Raw genomic sequence first — 20,451 nt, 5'->3', positions numbered from 1 at the left:
CTGTCACTGAGAATGAAGGATATATTTTCCATTTTAGAAAAGTTAACAAGTGAGATGCTTGTTTATATTTGAAAATCAGTATATAAGAGAAGAGTATAGAAATAGCAGCTTTTTGTTTAAATGAGACACTATATATTCACTTTGAATATTTTCAACTTATATATCTTGCTATAGTGCCAGATTGTGTTGGCATTAACTTACATTTCATGATAGGGGTACAATTATATCTTTTTTGTTTCACCTCCCTTGCTCCTTTTCTGAGTTATTGGAGATTAATTATTTACTTTTTACTTATTGGAGATTAATTATTTACTTTTTGCTTTGATTAGTGTAATATATTCCCAGGAGTACTGAGTCAAGCATTATTTTCTCCATTTTTAAGTATGGCTCATTTGAAAGCTATATTCTGAAGTGCCCCATAGAAATATATTCCTTTTGACATAGGGGCAAAATGATAAATCCTAGGGTTAGTTCAAGGAAAAATGACTTCCTTTTAAAAATTTTAAGTTTATTATCTAGGCCCATATCACTCAAATTTATTACTTTATTTGCCAATAATTAATGTAATAGATACTAAGAAGTCTCCAAATCTTTACAATAGTTTTTAATGCATATAAAATAAATGTATTAGTTCATACAGTATTCTCCTGGATACAGATGTACCAGAAAATAATTCTTTCTTGATGATATTTTCTTTAGTTTTCCCTTTCACTAAAATTTATATTAATTAAAAATTTACAAAAATTAATTTATTAAACCTATTTTCATATGCAATATTTATGTACTCATTTCATAAACTGAGAAGGCATATTTTTGTAGCACTAGAACCTAACTAAAACGTATACTTGGAAAAGTGCATCTTGAGCAAAAATAATGTCAAATCAATTTTTATTCTTTAGAAAGCATTACTTCAGGTACAATAATGCTGAATATTAATTGTTTGCCTTTTCTTTTACTCTCTAGGTTCTATGGATATAGAGGAGAGAAACCACCAAATGAAAATTAACAAATACAAACAGGTAGCAGGATCAGACTCCAGATTGGAACAAGATTACCATTCTAAGGCAAGGCATTTTTCTTTTTAATAGTAAACATAATCAATTACTAGAGTGGAATTAAATCTTTTACATGGTTCAATACATTATTCAAAATATATACTGAATTTAAACTTTATGATGTTTGTAAACTCTGTCATATATTACAAGTTGTTCTGCATTTAGGGATTTAGAAGCATTAATTGTATCTCACTTTAATCAGAAAAAAAATGCATCTTGGAATAGGTAGGACAATCTATATCAGTGAATCATTTTGATACATAGTGAATCATCAAATCAATTAATCTATTGGAAACCCTTCATTTTTTTGGAGTTACATGCTTAGAATTCTTCTTCTCTCCCCATTTATTTAAGGAACTTATATTATCTTCTTATAATTTTCCTATGTGCAGAATTTTTTAAAATGTAATATTTTCATATTGATTTTCACTTAATTTGTGGGTTACATAGCAAGAAAATAAAGCTTCCCCATGTAAGAATAGGTCATGCACCAAAAGCAATTTGAGATGATTTGCAGCAATAGTAAAGTGTAATGAAAGATGTTACATATTAATAAAAAAGTGATATTTTGGAATGTTTTTATTTTGAAAATATCTTTAGCATATTATATTATCTTCATAATTTTGTTGAGTGGACTAGACTTTTGATTCATTGCTATAGAGTAATTCCTATGACAAAGCTATCATATCTCAATATCTATGCAGAAAAACATGTCTACATTTTCTAGTCTTTTGGGTTACTTGGGTTAGTGCCTTGCTTAGGAATCACTCACAGCCAGTATGCTTCAGAGGATGACTTGAACTCATTCTTCTTGGCTCTAAGGCAAGTGATCTCTACATAACATTAAGGATTAACAAATTCCTACCCATATACAAAATATGGCAACCATCTGTTTTCGTATAGTCTTTGAACTAAGAATTCTTTTTATATATTTATATATTAAATTTTATCTACAGATGTATCTCTAAGACCATAGAAAAGCAGCCTGAGTTACACCTTGTTGCTTCTGATCCTTCATACTTCAGATTATGTCAGTCATAATAATGGAAGGGATTTTGCTAATTCTTTCTATTTAGGATTTCTTGAAAGAATAGTAGCTTTAAGTCATATTCAAGAGTGCTGAATTTGGAATCAGGAAGACCTGAGTTTAAATTATGTCTCATATGTTAGCTTTGTTTTTGGTGTTTTAATCCTTAATTTCTTGTCCTATAATCAATATTAAGTATCAATTCCAAGGCAGAAGAGATATAAGGATGAGACAGTTGGCATTTAGTAACTTGCCAAGGTCACATAGCTAGGAAATGTCTGAGGCCAGATTTCAACCCTGGATTTCCTGTCTCCAGGTCCAGCTCTCTATCTACTGAGCCACTTACCTGCCTCTTCATATTCTAATTTTGTGACTTAGACTTCATGCCTTTTAGCCTTAATGCCCTCACCTATAAAATGGGAATGATGACAGGATTGTGTCAAGGTCAAATGAGGCTATGGAGTGCTTCGGAAATCTTAAATCGATACATTAATGCTAATTATTATTATTATTATTATTATTTACTTGTGCTTTATTTTTAGGATTATATCTATTTGACAGGTTTAGAGTATAAATATGAGAAATTCAGAAACCTAAAACTATGACTATGTTTTATATTAAAATCTCATTTTTATTTTAATCATGTTTTAGACATAATCTTGGGCTATTTCAAAGTTCTGAACATTGAGCAGAAGTTTTGACAAGTTATACGAAGCCAGAAAACCTCTAAATAGAGAAGCATCATGATATAGTAGAAAGAACATTGAATTTGGAGTCAGAAGACCTCATTTACAATCTTTCTTGTAATGGTTATTGCCTAGGTTACCTTGGTTAAATCATTTAACCCCCTTTAGCCTCAGTTTCATCATCTGTAGAATTAGGAAATTGGAATACATGTCTTCTTAGGTCTTTTAGGAGCCTATAATCATAGGTAGTATGGTCCTGGAAACACTCTTTTTTCTCCAAAGACCAGCATAACCAAGTGTAGAGAGGCTTATCATCAGAAAACTAGCCACTTGGTGATACACTTCCTTTTTTAAGCCTTATTGCTTTTGTTTTGTTTTTGCATCGGGAAGAATAAAATCATAAAATTTTAAAAGTGTTATATATATGTACATATGTATGTATGTATATATGTAGACATAAAAATCTATATATAGTATATAGTTAGCTTTATATAATATATATGCATAATGTGTATATACTCATCTATTATGTCTTACTCCATATGTTTGTATGAACTCTGACCCTTAACTAGCCATATAACTTTGGGACAGGAAGCACTTATGCTCTCTATCATGGAAGAGTTGTGCTCTATATTGTTCAACATGTAGTTGTGCTCTACATGCTAGAACAGGAGTACTCTTATGACATCACACGCATAAGGATCCTATTATTAAAAAGCTATAATAGACCTTATAAATTACTTCATTTAACCTTTCTATTTTTCTTATGAGGAAGCTGTTGTACATAAAACTTAAGCAGTTTACTCAAGAGCCAAGTAGTGACAGAACTAGAATTCAAATTTGATTCCTTTAGCTTCAAAACAAGTGGTCTTTCTGTTATGAAAAGTTTCCCCCTATTTTATTTTTAATTATTACAATCTTTACTAAAACCCTTAAATGGACATATCTTTGAAATGTAGGTGGTGATATTATGAAGGTGAAAATCCACTGATCATGGCCTTGTCTTTTCATTAGACTTTCCCCCATATGTGAATATACTACCTCCAAGTGTTGAGCAGCATGAGCATAGACACAGAGGTATCTGAAGGAGATACCATGATTTTCTTGACAGTGTCCATAAACAGAACATAATCAAGCAAATAATTCTGCATTAGAATATGTATCCAAAGGATCCCTTCTGTATTCTAAAAGATTACAAATCTGAAATCCAAACTATAACAGACTATAGACCTAAAAAAATAAAACAAATTCATATATTTGCCTTGAAACTGACTCAGCCTAGACTTTTTCTCTTTGTCATAATGCCAAATAACCTTCTACTCTTTGGAATAGTCTGTATTCTACAGAAAAATCAAAGTTAGATCCTCAAGAGTATATTGGCACTATTCATACCCTTGCTACAAGCAACCACCGGCAACAGTACAAAGTTGCTCTGACTTGTGAAAGAGGTTTTTCTCAAACTGGGCACCAAGAGGTATTTGAGCTATTTTTCTGTTCATGGGTCCTCCTTGAATCATTTGGTCTACTGCTGTCTTCTATTCTGCTTTTTCCCCTACTCTGTTCACAATTGATAGTCTCTATTAATTATCTTCAATTTAATTGAAACAAGTTCTCTTGAGAATCTATTAAGAAAAACTGTATCAGATTCTTTTGAGTAAATTAGGTATTTTATGATCAAGAGAACAATATATACATGTTGCAAGATGGCAGTTTTTTTTAAGGAATAGTGACATCCATAGTGGCAACCTATAAGGGCCAGAACTGGCCCCTATGGATGATGGTCACTAAGTCTGTATCTATTACTACTAGCTCCAAACTTATTCTTATATCTTAAAAATGGGACATGGTGAACAAGGAATTGTTTACCAAATCTTGATATGATTGAAGTCATGTTGAAGTTCTGGAGAGCTAAATTTAAGAGAAACAAAAAAAAAAACACTTTTTAGTTTAATTCAACAAACATTTTTAAGTACCAAAATACAAAGTAAGATATATAATAACTGTGTAACCCTGGCTAACTCACTTAACCTCTGTTTATCTTAGTTTCCCCATCTCTGACATAGGGATAATGAAAATACTTACCTCAAAATCTAGAGTGAGGATCAATCCAGGTAATTGTAAAGAGCTTTAGCAGTTTCTCGCACTTAAAAAATACTTTATTAGTGTTAGTTATTATTATTATCATTGTCATTATTATTAAACTACTTCTATAAGTTTACTCCAAGGTACATAAAATTTGTGATATCTTTTATTCATACTGATGTGTTGTACTGACCGAAAATGTAAAGTCAAAGAAAAGATAATGATACATTTATAAAGAATAAATGCATTCTAATGTATTTATGCTAATGCCAAGGAGAATATTTTGTTGTCCTGCAAAGATTAATGGGCAGCTAGGTGATACAGTGGATGGAGACCTGGCCTAGGAGTCAGGAAGACTCATCTTGAAGACTTCAATTTTGGCCTCAATCACTTAATCCTGTTTGTCTCAGTACTTCATCTGTAAAATGAGCTAGGAAAGGAAATGACAAAGTTAGAGTTAGACTTGACTGAATAACAAAAAAACAAAGATTATTTTAGCATATCTACCATAATGAAAGCACAAATGGTCCATATTGTCTAATCTAGTATGAAAGTTATGTTTTATTAAAATGTATTAAATTTCTATTAAAGCCTTAAAAAGGAATTTTCAGGAAAGAGTAGATCATTTTAGTCAGCAACACTTAGAATGCTTCTCATTGAAGCTCAACTTTCTACTATATCTTGGAAGGAAAAAATATAAAGAAGAGTTTAATTAAGGGAATTATTTATGGAGTTGAAGAATCCTCATGCATAGTAGAAATCCTTATGTAGTTGGGATACATGAAGCAGACCAACAGTGGAGGAGTGTTATGTCGTGTAACTTTTGTAGAATGACCTTTATAGTTATCAGAGTCCTTAGGGCTCTGTAAAAAGAAACACGGGACTTTAGAAAGGCTTCCAGGATCTGTTCTCTGAAGTTGTATTGTTTGCTGCCTATAGAAATGAACAAGTGTCTCAGGTCCAGGGGGCTTAAAACCAGCTCCTCCATTATGGTTATAGTGACTTGCTCATTCAGAATTAATAGGAAAGAAAATTAAAATCTTAAGTTAAAATCATTAGCTGAGAGAGTTTGAGTTTGTTCTTATTTTAACATTACCCTATTATTACAGTATTTAAAAAGGCATATTTACATAGTACTTTTCAATTTCAGATAGATAAAAAGGTAGAGAGATAGAAGATTTATCTAGCACTTTCTATATATCAGACACTACAATATTCTCTGGAAAAATATAACTAAAAACATACTACATAGATCCTGCCCTTAAGGAGCATATCTTTTAATGAAGGAAGACAATACATCACAGAAAACTAGAAAGCAGGCAATTTTCCAGGAAGTGTGTTAGAGAAATGGGGAAGTCACATGAAGACTTGGTTCTCTACCTATCAGTTACAAAGCACTTTCATATACATTATTTAATTGAAACTTTGCCACAACCTTGTGAAACAGATTTATTTGAGGGAGTCAGGAAGAGGAGAGTGATTTAGATCTATAATTTTACTATTTTGAGGAATTCTTGTTAAGGAAATTTCTTGTAACCAAGATAACTCAACTTCTGCTATATAACCTAGTCCTAAGAGACTTAAGACACTAAAGCACTGAGAAGTCAAATGATTGTGTCCCAAGTAGCACCTCAAACTAATAGGTCTTCCTGACCCATAAGAAAAAAAAAGATAGAGAGGTTTGCTTAGAACTTCCTGTTATTTCAGAGGTGTAGGGAAGAAATACCTGAAGGAAACTTTCCCTACCAAAGCAGATTAGTGACTACTATGCAATTTATAGTCTTCAAGATATAAAACTTAAATAACTTGCTCAGGGTCATAAGCCAGTATGTATCAGAGATGGAACTTGATTCCAAGTCTTCTTGACTTTGAAGCTAGCTCTCTAGCCACATTTCATGCTATCTCTCCCAAGAAAAGTCTTTAAGATTTGATAAAAGTAGTAGAGAAATGTAGTAGCTAATATTTGCATAGCACTTTAACATTTACAAAACACTTTAAACACATCTCATTTGATCCTCACAACTGTATGAAATAGTTGCTATTATCTCTAGATTAGAGATGAGAATACTAAGGGAAAAAGAGGTCATTGACTTACTCAGGTCAAATAGTTTATACTTATCTGATATGAGATTAGCACTCAGGTCTTTCTGACTTCTAATCCAGCACTCTATCCATTATGCCATTTAAGCAAGTGATTGATTAATCACTAATTCTTTTATTTCCAATGAATTCTTCATAGTTTTAGTTTTTGCTGATTCTCTTATTTATTTTAACTTTCTCCTTGTTTTTATTATCTTGTTTTTATTTTTAAAGTTCAGTAATCTACTTCCCTAGTTAAATAACAAAATATTCTAAGAATATTTTATTTTATTATACTGTGATATATTTCTATTCATATATGCAAATAATATATATATATTCAAGGTGTTTTACTTTCTGTATTTTAGTCAAACTGATCCAATATCATGATATAATTAGGATACTCAAATAGAAAAAGAAGTTGCCTTCTAGTCTGTTCCATTCATTTTACAAATGAGGAGGTTTTAGAACAGGGAGGTTAAATACCTAAGGTCCCATGGGTAGTAAAAGTCAGTTGGCTCTCTCTAATGAGCTACCCTGCCTTGTCTTGGGGCTGTGGGTTAAAATATTGGTGGCATTGAGATGGTGTGAGGTAACTATAACACCTGTCTAGACTTTTTAAGCAAGAGCATTCATTATGATGATTACCTGGAGTAGCTGGGATTAATTTTGCCTCAAGTGAATTGATCTGGGATTCTATTATGGACCCTTTGTGCAAGAGGTCTATAAAAATTTTTTAGGACATTGGTAGGGTGGAAAATGAGGAGAAGAGAGTAAGCATTTATATAACTGGGTGGCTGTGTCTGGAGTCGAGAAGACCTGAGTTCAAAACCCACCTCAGTCACTTATTAGCTTTGTGACCCTGGGCAAATCACTTAACCCTGCTTGCCTCAGTTCCTCATCTGTAAAAAAAATCTGGAGAAAGATAAGGCAAATTTCTCTAGTATCTTGGCCAAGAAAGTCCACAAAGGGGTATTGAAAAGTAGGACATGACTGAAAAACAACTAAACAATTACTATGTGTCAGGCACAAGTCAAATGATTTAAGTGGGGAGCTTGTGAAACCCCAAGAAACTTCCTGACTGCTGTTTAATCTTGGTTACTGCTTTTTAACCTTCTTGTTAGTTCTTGCATTTATTTGTTTTTATCCTCCAGACTGCTTTTAAATCCACTGGAGAACTGCTTCTCCCTGAAAATGTCAGTAAGCTTTATTTGAACCCTCAAGTCTCAGTGATATGTTGCACCAGATAAGTAATGGCAAGCAGAATATTTGAGTATATCTTATTCATTAGGAAAAGGTGAAGAGGATAGTATTTTGTATTAATAGGGAAATCTAGGAAATGGAAATTATATGGCCATTAGAGTATAATAAAGAGCCTTAAACATAAATAAGAAACATTATAAGCCTACATAGAAGCATGGCAAACTAGTGATGTAGGACTTCATTTATCTTGATATTAGCTAGGGTTATTTACCAAAATGTAAGATACTTAATATGTTGTTTGCCTGATGAAAACTTCCTTTTTTAAAAAAAGTAAGGAAATCAAGTCTAGGAATATCTGTTCTAAATATGTCCCTGATTATCACAGTAGAAATTATAGGAAACTTGTGCAAGTATGCAAATAACCACTCCATCTTGGAATTCATGAGGAAAGAAAGGGGGAAATGGCATAATCTGCTAAATCCCATAAACTTTTGAACAGTAGATTTCAGGGAACCTATAAAATAGATAAGACCCTTTGCATCTATAGCAGGAGACAACCAAGAGAGATGATTTCTCTCAAAAAAGAAATTCCAAAGACACAAGGGTAATCCTGAACCTTTACTCATAAGAAGTCAAACATAAAAAGATTGCACATGAACATAAATTTTCACAGCAGCATTTTTTGGAAAAAGAAACTGGAAACAGATCAAGTTTTCATCTATTAGAGAATGTCTAAAAACATTATGTTCCTTAATTTATATGGGATTATTGTTCTATAAGAAACAATGAATATGAAGAATCAGAGAAACATTTTAAGATACATAAATACTGAATAAACAGAACCATAAAATTTTTTTTTACTACCTGTAAGAATATAAGTGGAAAAGGCAATAATGAAAATAAATATTATAAATTGATAATGACCAAGCTTGACCCCAGAAACAAGAAAAATGTATCTTTCTACTTCTGTTGAAATCGTAGAGAACTGTGAAAGTGGAATGTTATATATGCTGTCAAACTTTCCCCACACAGACTTGATCAAAGTTTTGATTTATTATGCTGAAAAAAAAACTTTAATTTTTTTGTATTAAGAGAAAGCTTACTGGAAGGATGGGAGATACGTTCAAAAATGAATATATTGGAAAAGCATCAATAAGCATCAATAAAATAAAAACCAGGAGAAACATTTGAAATGAGGAAGAAAAAGGAAAGCTATATAAAGAGGTCAGTGTAGATACACAGAAGAATTATTAATTAAGATTTTAAAAGATGTAAAAAAGATAGAAGCAAGGACTCATAATACAAAAGTGTATCATAGTACTGTATATTAAGGCATCTGGTGGTGCAAAGGTATATAGTGTAATATCTGGAGTCAAGAGGATCAGAGTTCAAATTAAGCCTCAGGAGCTTACTAATTCTATGATCCTGAGCCAATCTCTTATCTTTCTCAATATCCTTATCTGATGGTAATAGCACCTCCTTTAGGTTGCTGTGGGGAGAAAATGAGATAATAGTCAAAAACTGCTTTGCAAATCCTAAGTCACTAAATAAATACTAGTCATCATCATTATTGGCATTAAAAGCACTGAAGCTCAGAATAAGTAAAAACTGACAAGGAAAATTAAGGCCAGAAATTTTTTTTCATAAACTATATATTAAAATAATTTTGTATGAATTGATTAATTTCCCTCCCTCAATTTGTGTGTGTGTGTGTGTGTGTGTGTGTGTTATCTCTAATGGCAATTTTAATTTTGCTGTAGCTTTTCTTTCAAATTTGGTCTGCAAAAACTAAAATAAAATGGTGGATACTAGCCTATTCAGTTATTACCCTGCCCTGAGAAATTATAAAAAATTAATCATAATTGCCTTCTTTAGATGTGAGCTATCAACCAGAGTACATTCTGGGAAAATGTCCGTTTAAATCTCTTTTAAGTCTTGGTTGTTCCTAATCACCACTCTCAATGCTGCATTCAAATATTAATAAAAACTTTAGCAATAGAGTTTGTTAACATATTTATAACAATTGCCATCTTGAAAAAGTAAATGTTTGTATACAAAAGAGTAAAAGAACTTCTCTGACATAAAACCTCACTGAGCACTGCAAGAAGTTAAAAGATTCCTGTCCTTTCTGAAAAAAAAAGGGAAGGAGTAGGAAAAAAATGAAGAATGAATGAATGAATGAATGAATGAAGAATGTATTAATCACTTACTGTGTGTAAAGCACTGTGCCAAGCTCTAAAGATTCAAATAGAAATGAAGGGTGGTCCCTGCTGTAAAGGAGCTTATGTTCTAAAGAGGGAAATAACATATAAGCCAGATTACAACTATAAGTCAGATGGAAAGGTCTCAGGGGCCTTAGAGTGTAGTGGTGAAACATTGTAATGCATCTTCTTTAATGTCATTTACACTGACAAAATATCAGTAGCTTTTGTTAAAACTTTACTTTGCAATGCCAAGGACTCTTTGGTGGTAGAGCTCTTTCTTCCTTCCTTCCTTGCTTGCTTCCTTCCTTCCTTCTTTCCTTCCTTGCTTCCTTGCTTGCTTGCTTCCTTCCTTCCTTCTTTCCTTCCTCCCTTTCTTTCTTCCTTCCTTCCTTGCTTCATTCCTTCCTTGCTTCCTTCCTTCCTTTCTTCCTTCCTTCATTCCTTCTCTCCCTCTCTTCATCCCTCCCTCCCTCCTTCCTTGAGATAATTTCAGAGGGAAGGTACTAAGATTAAGAACTGGGAAAATTGTCTTGTAAAAGTTCAACTGGTAGCCAAGATTTGATGAAAAGCAAGAAAACTAGTAGGCAGAGATCAAGAGAGAGACACTTTATTATAAAATTGAGGTTCAAAGAAGTTGTCTGTGAATCAGTTGGTATTAAACACCTATTATGAGCTAGTAACTGTGTTAAACACTGGGAATATAAAGAAAGGCAGAAGACAGTTGGACTATCTTCTGGACCACAACTGGTGTGAATATCCTTAGTCTGGAAATGGAGTTTCTTGTTTGTGGAAAAGCAAAATAAGTCAGTGTCACTAGATTGCAGAGTAAGTGGAAGGATCCAAGAGGAAGGGAGTATGTGGAAAGGTAGAATGAGTCCAGGTTATCAAGGTCTTTAAAAGCCAAATAGATTTTGTTATTTGATCCTAGAGGTTAGAAGGAAACAGTAGAGTTTATTGAAAAAAGGAATATAACATTGTCAGACCTGTACTTCAGGCAGGTCAATTTGACAGTTTAGGAGAGAATGGACTATACTGAGAAGAGAATGAAGACAAGAAGCCCATTAGCAAATTATTGTCATAGTCCAGTTGTGAGGTCATGATGCCATAAAGGTGGCGGTGTCAGAAGAAAGAACAAGGATTATATAAGAAACAATACAGTGATGGAAGGCAGCTAAATGGTACACTAGAGAGACCATCAGGCCTGGAGTTAAGAAGATCAGTGGTTAAAACTGGTCTGACATTTTTAAGTTATGTTATCCTGAACAAGTCATTTAACCCCTGTTTGCCTCAGTGTCCCATCTCTAAAATGAAGATCTTTTGGAGAAGAAAATAATAAACCATTCTAGTATCTTTGCCAAGAAAACGCCATAGATAAAAATCCATGGGATCATGTAGAATCAGACTCAAATAAACAATTGAACAATAAAAACAGCAGTGATGGAAACAAGATTTGGTGTTTGATTCAGTATGGGTGACAAAAGAGAGCAATGTAATAGCTGGAAGAGGCTTTGTCAAAGCAATACTACATAAAGATAAACTAAGGAGAGAAGCAGCTCAGCTCTTGGTAAAATCATAGGATTATAAATTTATATCTGGAAGAAATTATAGAAATTATCCATTTTAAATCTCCTTATTTTACATATAATTAAATTGATGTCCAAAGAAATTGTCAGTGAATATCAGTAAGCATATATTAAGCACCTATTATGTGTCAGTTATTGTGTTAAATAGTGGGAATACAAAGACTGAAGACAGTCTATATCTTCAAGGATCTCATAATTTAATAGGGAGACAATATGCAAGCAATTATGTACAAATAAGCAATATACACAGGGAAAATAGGAAGTAATCAGCAGAGGAAAGGAACAGGAATTAAGAGTTTGTGATTTACCCAGGGTCAGATAGCCATTAAAAGTCTGAGACACATTGGTCTAAGTTCCAATCTAGTTCTCTGTCCACTACACTGGAGGTGTCAAACTTGCTGTTCATGGGCTGCAAGTGGTTTAAGTCAGTATATGACCTGAAGAGACCCATTTCTATTTCACTTTGACACCATTGTATACCATAATGCTTCTGAGGTACTCTTGATGAATTCAAGTCATCAGGACTGGAAAAAAATGGCAAATGGGAGGAGAGAAAGTACCTGGTGTAAGTGTTGGGGAGTACAGAGGAGTGCAGCTGGGTAGGAAATGAAGAGATGGCAAATATGAGCTCCCTCCTAAAATTAGCATTCTGGGAATAGTGTTCTCTAACTTATCAAAGGAAGGGAAGCAGAAGCCCTAGGAGCAAAGGATACTGATATAGTTGAGTACTAGGGCTGAAGTGATCTTGCAAGATGAAAACATCTATGAGTTTAGCTGGGTACAAAATGATTTAGTGACTATGAATGAATGAAAAAAGTACTTTAAGTGGGAGAAATGTATCAAAGGAAATAATATTTATTCCTCAGAATTGGGGGCAGGAAGATTTGGAAATGGAGTCTGGACATGAGTATTTAAAATTATATTACAGGCATGGTTGAGATATCATTTTTACTAGTCCACCTTCTGCTAACAATTACTTTTATTCTCTATGAAACCAAATTCATTCTAATTTAAATTTCCTATGTAGTTTTACAGAATATGTAATATAATAGTATGTGCATCTGTTGATGCACATATTTGCATATAAAAATTATTTATTTAAATCATGAGTATCTTTTTCCCTAGGCCAAATTAAAATTGAACCATGACTTTTTATACTATGGGATTATTGTATCTGAGTCTGTAGATCTACTCAATATCCTCAAGACTTTCTTCTAGATATTAAAAAAAAAATTTGGATATTAGTAGCACTTAGTTAGCTGTTTATTGAGTTATCAAGTTACTAAATAACTTGCTCACCTTAATTTTTAATCATATATTTCCTTAATGATATCCCCTTGGAGTATTCCCTGCTCACAAATCAACATTGGAAATAGACTCCTATGGGGCAATCAGGTGCCTTAGTGCATAGAGAGCCAGACTTAGAGATAGGAGGTACTGGTTTTGAATATGGCTTCAGACAATTCCTAGCCTAGTCACTTAGCCCTAATTGCCTAGCTTTTATTGCTCTTCTGCCTCGGAAACAGAACTTAGTTTGGATTCGAAAATAGAATGTAAGAATTAAAAAAAAAAAGGAAATAGGCTATTGCCTACTTGTGTGTACAAGGCATCTCTCCATTGATCTTTGAGTAGCCCAGAGCTTTGATTCTTTTGATTTAATGTCATGTGTTATTTTTCTGAGAGGAAGATTTAAATACATATTTTTGTCATCATGAATGGAGAATCAGTCTTGGAGATAGGAAGACCTCATTCAAGTCTTGCCTCTGACACATATTGAATGTATAGCCTTTGGAAAATCACTTAACCTCTCAGTGCCTATCAGAAACTCTCTAAAAACTATAAGGTACAGAGAAAGTATCAGCCTCAGTAGCTAGGGAGAGTTCCCTTGCCAAGGGAGTTCCATATACCAGGGAAATTACAGCTATCCTTATATGAAAATCCTGCCTAACAGAGTCAATAATTATAAAATAGGGTGTCAGATCCCAGAAAATTATATTGGTAACATTAAAAGGGCATGCTGAGAAATATGCTGAGAAATACTTTTTAAAAATTATTCTATTTCTCCCCAATTATATGTAAAAACATTTTTAACATTTTTATGTGGGTTAAATACTCTCCTTTACTCTCCTCTCCCTTTATCCTACCTGAGATGGTAAGCAATCTAATAGGTATTTTTACATGTGCAATCATGTAAAACATTTTATTAGTCATTATGTAGAAGAGGTCTCAAAAGATAAAAAGGAAGTCAGTTATTGTATGTTTTTATCTTCATTCAGACTTTATCAGTTCTTTCTCTGGTGGCAGATGGCAATTTTCATTATGAGACTGGGATTGTCTTAAATAAATGCATTGCTGAGAATAAGTAGATTATTTGCAGTTGTTCATCAAAAAAATATTGCTGTTAATATGTACAATGTTCTTCTGATTCTGCTCCCTTCACGTTGCATAAATTCACTTAAATTTTTCCAGGTTTTTCCAAAATTAACCTGCTCATCATTTCTCATAGCACAGTAGTATTCTGTTACAATCTTTTACCACAACTTGTTCAGCAGTTCTCCCATTGATGGACATCCCATCAATTTCCAATTCTTAGCTATCACAAAAAAATCTATGATATTTTTGTACAAATAGTTCCTTTTCCCTTTTTATCTTTTTTCTTTTTTTAGTAACATGAGTCCGGTAGTGGCAATCCTGGATAAAAGGGAATTCACAGTGTAAGGGTTAAAATTAAGATATTGGTCCTTAAAATTATTAATTTATTAAATCAAAAGTAACAGTAGAAAGAAGAGAGAAAATAGGAGAGATTTATAAAGAGCACTTTCCTATTTGCTGCATTTAGCCTAACGCCAAAATAATGGACCTCCTACACTCCCCACTCACAAGCAGATCCAGCTAGCTTCATTGACTTCCTAGCCAAGAGAGACCCTACTTCTTCCTCCCTCCTTATAAAATCCTTTCTCTGCCCACTAACTCTCACATTTCACATCACAGGCACCAACCATGGCTTTCCATTTTGTCTATGCTGCCCAGGGGGTCAGTCCAGGGAAGGTCATCCTTCCCTCCTGGTCTTGTGATATTCTTTACTCCATTGCTCCATTTTTCTGGCTGCTGTTCTACCCTCATGACTAAATTCATCCAATGATTTCTCTGACACAGTTCTCACTTCGGGGCTCATGCCCTGACACTCGTGGGAGGGAAAATTTCCTTTTGCACAATAGTTTTAGAACCCTGAAGAAATAGTTCTGAAGTGTTCTCCAGAATGGTTGGATCACATCACAATTCCACCAGCAGTTCATTAGTGTTCAAATTTTCCCATGTCCTGTACAAGATTGATCATTTTCCTTTCTGTCATATTAGCTACTCTGATACTTGTGAGGTGGTACCTCAGAGTTGTTTTAATTTGTATTTCTCTAATCAAGAATGAATTTGAGCATTTTTCATATGCCTATAGATAGCTTTGGTTTCTTCATCTGAAAACTATCTCTTCATATCCATTGATCATTTATCAATTGGAAAATAATTTACATTTTTATATATTTGACTTGGTTCTCTATATACTTGAGAAATTAGACCGTTATCAGAGGTGCTTGCTATAAAAATCCCCCCCCCCAGCTTTCTACTTCCCTTTTCATCTTGGTTGCTTTGGTTTTGTTCGCACAAATTTTAAATTTAATATAATAAAAATTATCCACTTTACATCCTATGATGGTCTCTATCTTTTGTTTGGTCATAAATGTTTCCTTTATCCATATTTCTTCAGGTAAACTATGCCATGGTCCCTTAATTTGCTTATGCTATCACCCTTTATGTCTAAATTATGTACCCATGTTTACTTTTATCTTAGTATATGGTCTGAGATGTTGGTCTGTCCCTAGTCTCTGCCATACCATTTTCAATTTTCTCAACAGTTTTTGTCAAATATTGAGTTCTTTGCCCTAAAAGTTTGGAACTTTGGATTTCTCAAACACTAAATCTCTGTGATTATTTATTACTAGGTATTGTGTACCTAGTCCCATGTTACCTACCTATAGCATGTGTGCTGGAGGGGGCTGCTCCCTTTCCCCACTCCACTCGCTCCTGAGGACATTTCTCATATGACTTATTCCTCTGCCCAGAAGCCCAATGGGAGCACTTCCTCCCTCCCTTTCCTGGGGTAAGATGTGGGGTTGGACTCACATGTGGCAGTGAGGGTTGCAGTTTAGGTTCTTGGTATCTAAAAGGCTCACCATCACTGATCTACTCTATTCCACTGATCCACAATTATTCCTTGGTCAGTACCAGATTCTTTTCATGATTATTGTTGTGTAATACTGTTTGAGATCTGGTACTGTTAGGCCATCTTCCTTCACATTTTTTTCATTAATTCCCTTAATATTCTTGGCCTTTTCTTCTTCCAAATGAATTTTATTATTTTTTTTCAAATGTTCAAAAATCTGGGTCAGAAAATATGAGTGTAAACCAAATAAATAATTAAGGAAGGAGTTTGTTGTTAGGAGGAGTCACTAAATCATAAGATGTAAATGGAAATACACGCCTCTCCATCAGTACCTTTTTGTATATTTCTCTAAATTGGACATTACCCGAATGATAAGAAGGCATGTTGGAAATATGAAGTAAACCAGTGGTAACCCAAAGGAATCCAACCATCTATATACCATTTTTTTTTACTTTCCATGGAAGTCAATGCAAGAGAATTCAAGAGACCTCTCAGCATCTACACCTGTATTATAGACCTCATAGTAACTAGATATGGTAATGAGAGCCAGAGTTACTAATAATCCAGACAAGCTGGGGAGACAAAAGCATGGTTTAGATATTCTTTATATGGGAATCCTTAATTTTGAGTTGGTCTGTTGATCCAAATGCTTTTTTCAAAAGGAATAAAAAAGGAACACAGTATAATCTTGCATGTTTCATTCCCTTAGATAGGTTGAATCAAGATGTGGCATCTATAAAAGACAGTTCTTTTCTGTTTCTTTCTCAAAATTTTCCTCTAGTACATCCTTAATGGATAAAGAGATCAATATATGACTCATCCTTCCCCAAGAAAAGGTTTTTATAAGATTAAAAAGCATTAAATCTAAGTTGATAGATGTAAATTTTCTCTTGATAACTTTTTGGGGGTATTAATATACTCTGTTTTTGTTTTCTCCATTCTTCTGGTATCTCTTATGTTTAGCAAAATAATAATCTCTTAATGCTTTTAAGCTATTGGTGTCTTGAATACAGATTCTCTTGGCATACATGGTTTTGTACATGATTTTTCCTCATTTCATTTAGTTATATCATTTCTTCATCTTAATACAGCATATTGATGAATAAAGATTTAAAATTTAAATAAAGTGGTTCTAATAAGAATAGAACACTATACCAAACAATATAACAACATAACAATATGCCAAAAAAAATCTGAATTCTTTTCTGTCTTGTTATTGCTCTCTTGCTTGCTTCATTGCAAGAAAGATTTTGGAATGATGTATCTGTTAATGCTACAATTTCTGTAGGTTTGTTTCTAATGCATTTTTACTCTTTTTTGAGAAAAGATACCTCATGATCTTCTAGCATCCTCCTCTGTAGTGGTCTGCAAATTAATTCATTTTTAACCTGTGTTTTTGCTGGCTAAGGTGTTTTTTGAGATAATTAGGCCAGTTCATTCATTGTAGTGATTGATTTTTGTCAATTGAACTTTTGTAGAAAATTGTGATTAGCCCAGTCCATGTTGTTTTCTTTTTTATTTCCCATTTTTAGCATCAACAATTTGTGTAAACATATCAGGTTCTAGTTTGTACTATGGTATACATTTTAACTTTTTATAATTATTTTATTTTGATGTTGATTTTAAAAATCTTTACACTAGTTAGTTAATGATTTGTCTACATACAGATAGATTCTAAAACCTACCACCAAGATACTACTCAAAGAATAATGAAATTGCTGAGTTGGAAGATATTGCAACAAATATCTAATCCAACCTGTACCTCAAAAAGAATTTTCTGTACGACAAAGATAAAGGATGGTCATCCAGGCTCTCTATTCTAGGGGACTGACTACCTCTATTCCATTCCATTGGATAACTCTAATAGTTGTAAAGGGTGAGATTACGGTTGAGGCTGGAAAAAAATCTAAATTTAAGTGGTCGCCAAGGGAAATCCCAAATAATAAAATACCCAAGTCAGCTGCCAAATTTTATGGTTATTTAATTTGATATAGTAGAGAAGATTTTAAGAAGAAGGTGGAAGGAAGGAGCTAATACCGGGCAGGAAGATAGGAGATCTAGAAAGTAAGGTTTTGAGTGTGAAGGAGGAAAGAATCAGCCTGACCTCCAAAGAGGCTTAGCTAAGATGCCCAAACCTGAAGTCAGCTCCAGGACAAAATTCACCACCCAACACTCCAAGATGTCTGAACGCTGCCAGCCAGATTCCTCTCTCCAGGGAAAGAGAAAGAGTCAGAAACTGACATGCCTTATATGGACGTTTTTACATCACTTTTCTGCATCTCATCTGTACCAATGAGGACTTAGCTTGACTTAGGACAGCCCAGAGGTCTGTACTTTTTTTGCACATGTCTGTTGAAGGCCATCTCCTCAAATAATTAAATCTTGAGTTTGATGCAGACCTTTCAAAATCTTGTTAAACTGAGTAGGGTGGAGAATGTGGAGTTTCCAAGACCTGATTCTGTTATTCCAAGTATCTTCATTGTTATTGATCAGGAAATAGCTAAATCAGATCTTCTAAAGAATGGTCTGATTAGGGTGGAATAGTTTTAAAATTCACATAGTTAGGTATATTCACATAGGTAGCTTTTCCTACCATGAAGCCTAAATTTCCATTACATCCATGTCTTCTCTTTTAAGTAAATTTAATTTGTGTCATGTTGTTCAAAACTTGCTGTCCTTGTTCCATTTTAATTATCTTCCCTAAGAAAACATTTATATATAAACACAACTTTGGAGTAGTCTATAAGGCTTCAGCATCTTTCATTTCTTCTATTTGAATCATATTTTCCAACATGCTTTTCTTTATCATTCCATTTTCCTACCTTCACATTAAAAATTCAAGTATCAAAACATATACTGACTTGATTTGTAGAATTTTGTGAAGTACTTCATATGATTTTTGTACACTTTTATTATGTTTTACAGATACTGGTATATAAACTGAAGTTATTTTAATTTCATGGTGTTTTATTTTACTTGTGTTTAGCAATACCCTGAAATATGAGATGAAAAAGTACACCATGAAATAATATTTCATGTTGGCTTTTGGTGTGTGATGCTTCTTCAAATAAATCTATCAATTTAACTAATTTCTTTTTGCCTTCTAAATTCATTTATATAAGGTAAGACAATGTTGATATATTTTATTTCTTCTAATAATATAGCAGCTTATCAGTCATTGCTTCATATTTAGGTACTTCATATTTAGGTACCGATGATTATTAATAGAATATGTCAAAGATTGTGAAATTCTATCTTTGTAGTCCCTTTCTACTCACTATTCCATTGCCAATATTAAAGAAGACAAGTACTTTATTCTTCACATAAAATAATACTAAAGACATGATGCCCATAGCTATACATTGCACAAAACAAGTTCAGTCATTTGGCTTAGAACTACTATTACAGCCTTCTGAGCAGTTGATACTTAAATTTCATGAAAGCCATTTAGGCATTCAACATTTTGCCTTGTCTCTGAATTGTCGCTCCACTTAAAATCTTCAACTGAATTTTGTAATCAGAGGCTTCTATATCCAAAGGGTTTTTGGTTTTGCTGCAAACAATCCCTCCTGTATCTGCTGTAAAAACCAATCACTCCAGTGGATTTTGATCCCACCCTTCAGGTGGACACTGTTGATACTACCACACTCACAAACTTTTCAAACTTAAAAGCCTACCTCCTAGTCTAGGCACATCCATCTTAAGATTGCTTCCCAGTCACCTACTTGGGAAAGAAACAAAAAAGATACAGTCTAAACTTGAGGTAGGGCTTGCCTAGAGAAGATATGTGCTTTGAAAGTCATGTGTTCAAAGATACATGAAGATCAGGATTGAGGAATGGATTGAATTCAAAGTACAACTGAAACCATTCACAGCCTGAGTGGAAGAGAGGATTGAGGGGGCAGGCTTCTTCTATTTGTATATATCCACTGAATCAAAAATTCTCTCAGTTCCACAAACAGTGAAGGAATTTTATCATCTCAAAGTACAAAACCTTCAGCAATGAGTCATATAAGACAGGAAGCAATCAGCTTCTACAAGGTCACTCAGTATGAGGAATGTGACCTCTGAACTTTCTTAACTAAGGACTCTTTCTAGAAGTACTTTGGAGATGTTCAAAACATCTCTCTGTAAGATCTAATAGGGAAGACTTAATATCCTTAGGGATCAGGTAATATTTTCTGTCAAAAGTAGCATATGAGGTGGTTTTTGAAGTTGAGGATGCCTGTTTCATCTTTGTTTTTATCCCCATCCCTAGCATGGTGCTTAGAATCCTGCAGGTGGTTTTAAAATGCTTCTTTACCAGATTGTTTAAA

The 20,451-nt window shown here is 33.5% G+C and overlaps 1 protein-coding gene across 38 annotated transcripts in view; it reads left to right on the top strand.

Annotated features, from left to right (window-relative positions):
• RIMS2 (regulating synaptic membrane exocytosis 2) overlaps nucleotides 1–20,451 on the top strand; it is an 821,462-nt gene that overhangs the window by 628,512 nt on the left and 172,499 nt on the right. For 25 of the 38 annotated variants that reach the window (XM_056823206.1, XM_056823209.1, XM_056823211.1 and 22 more), the window contains one exon: nucleotides 964–1,064. The exons of the other annotated variants lie outside the window; for them this stretch is intronic. In XM_056823206.1, coding sequence (XP_056679184.1) covers nucleotides 964–1,064 — 101 coding nt within the window. The remainder of the gene's footprint in view (nucleotides 1–963; nucleotides 1,065–20,451) is intronic. 38 annotated transcript variants of the gene reach the window in all.

The sequence above is a fragment of the Monodelphis domestica genome, chromosome 3, assembly GCF_027887165.1.
Source record: "Monodelphis domestica isolate mMonDom1 chromosome 3, mMonDom1.pri, whole genome shotgun sequence".
In the NCBI taxonomy this organism is placed as follows: Eukaryota; Metazoa; Chordata; class Mammalia; order Didelphimorphia; family Didelphidae; genus Monodelphis; species Monodelphis domestica.
Note: the sequence above shows the minus strand (reverse complement) of the source record. Positions and strands in the feature narration are given on the sequence as shown.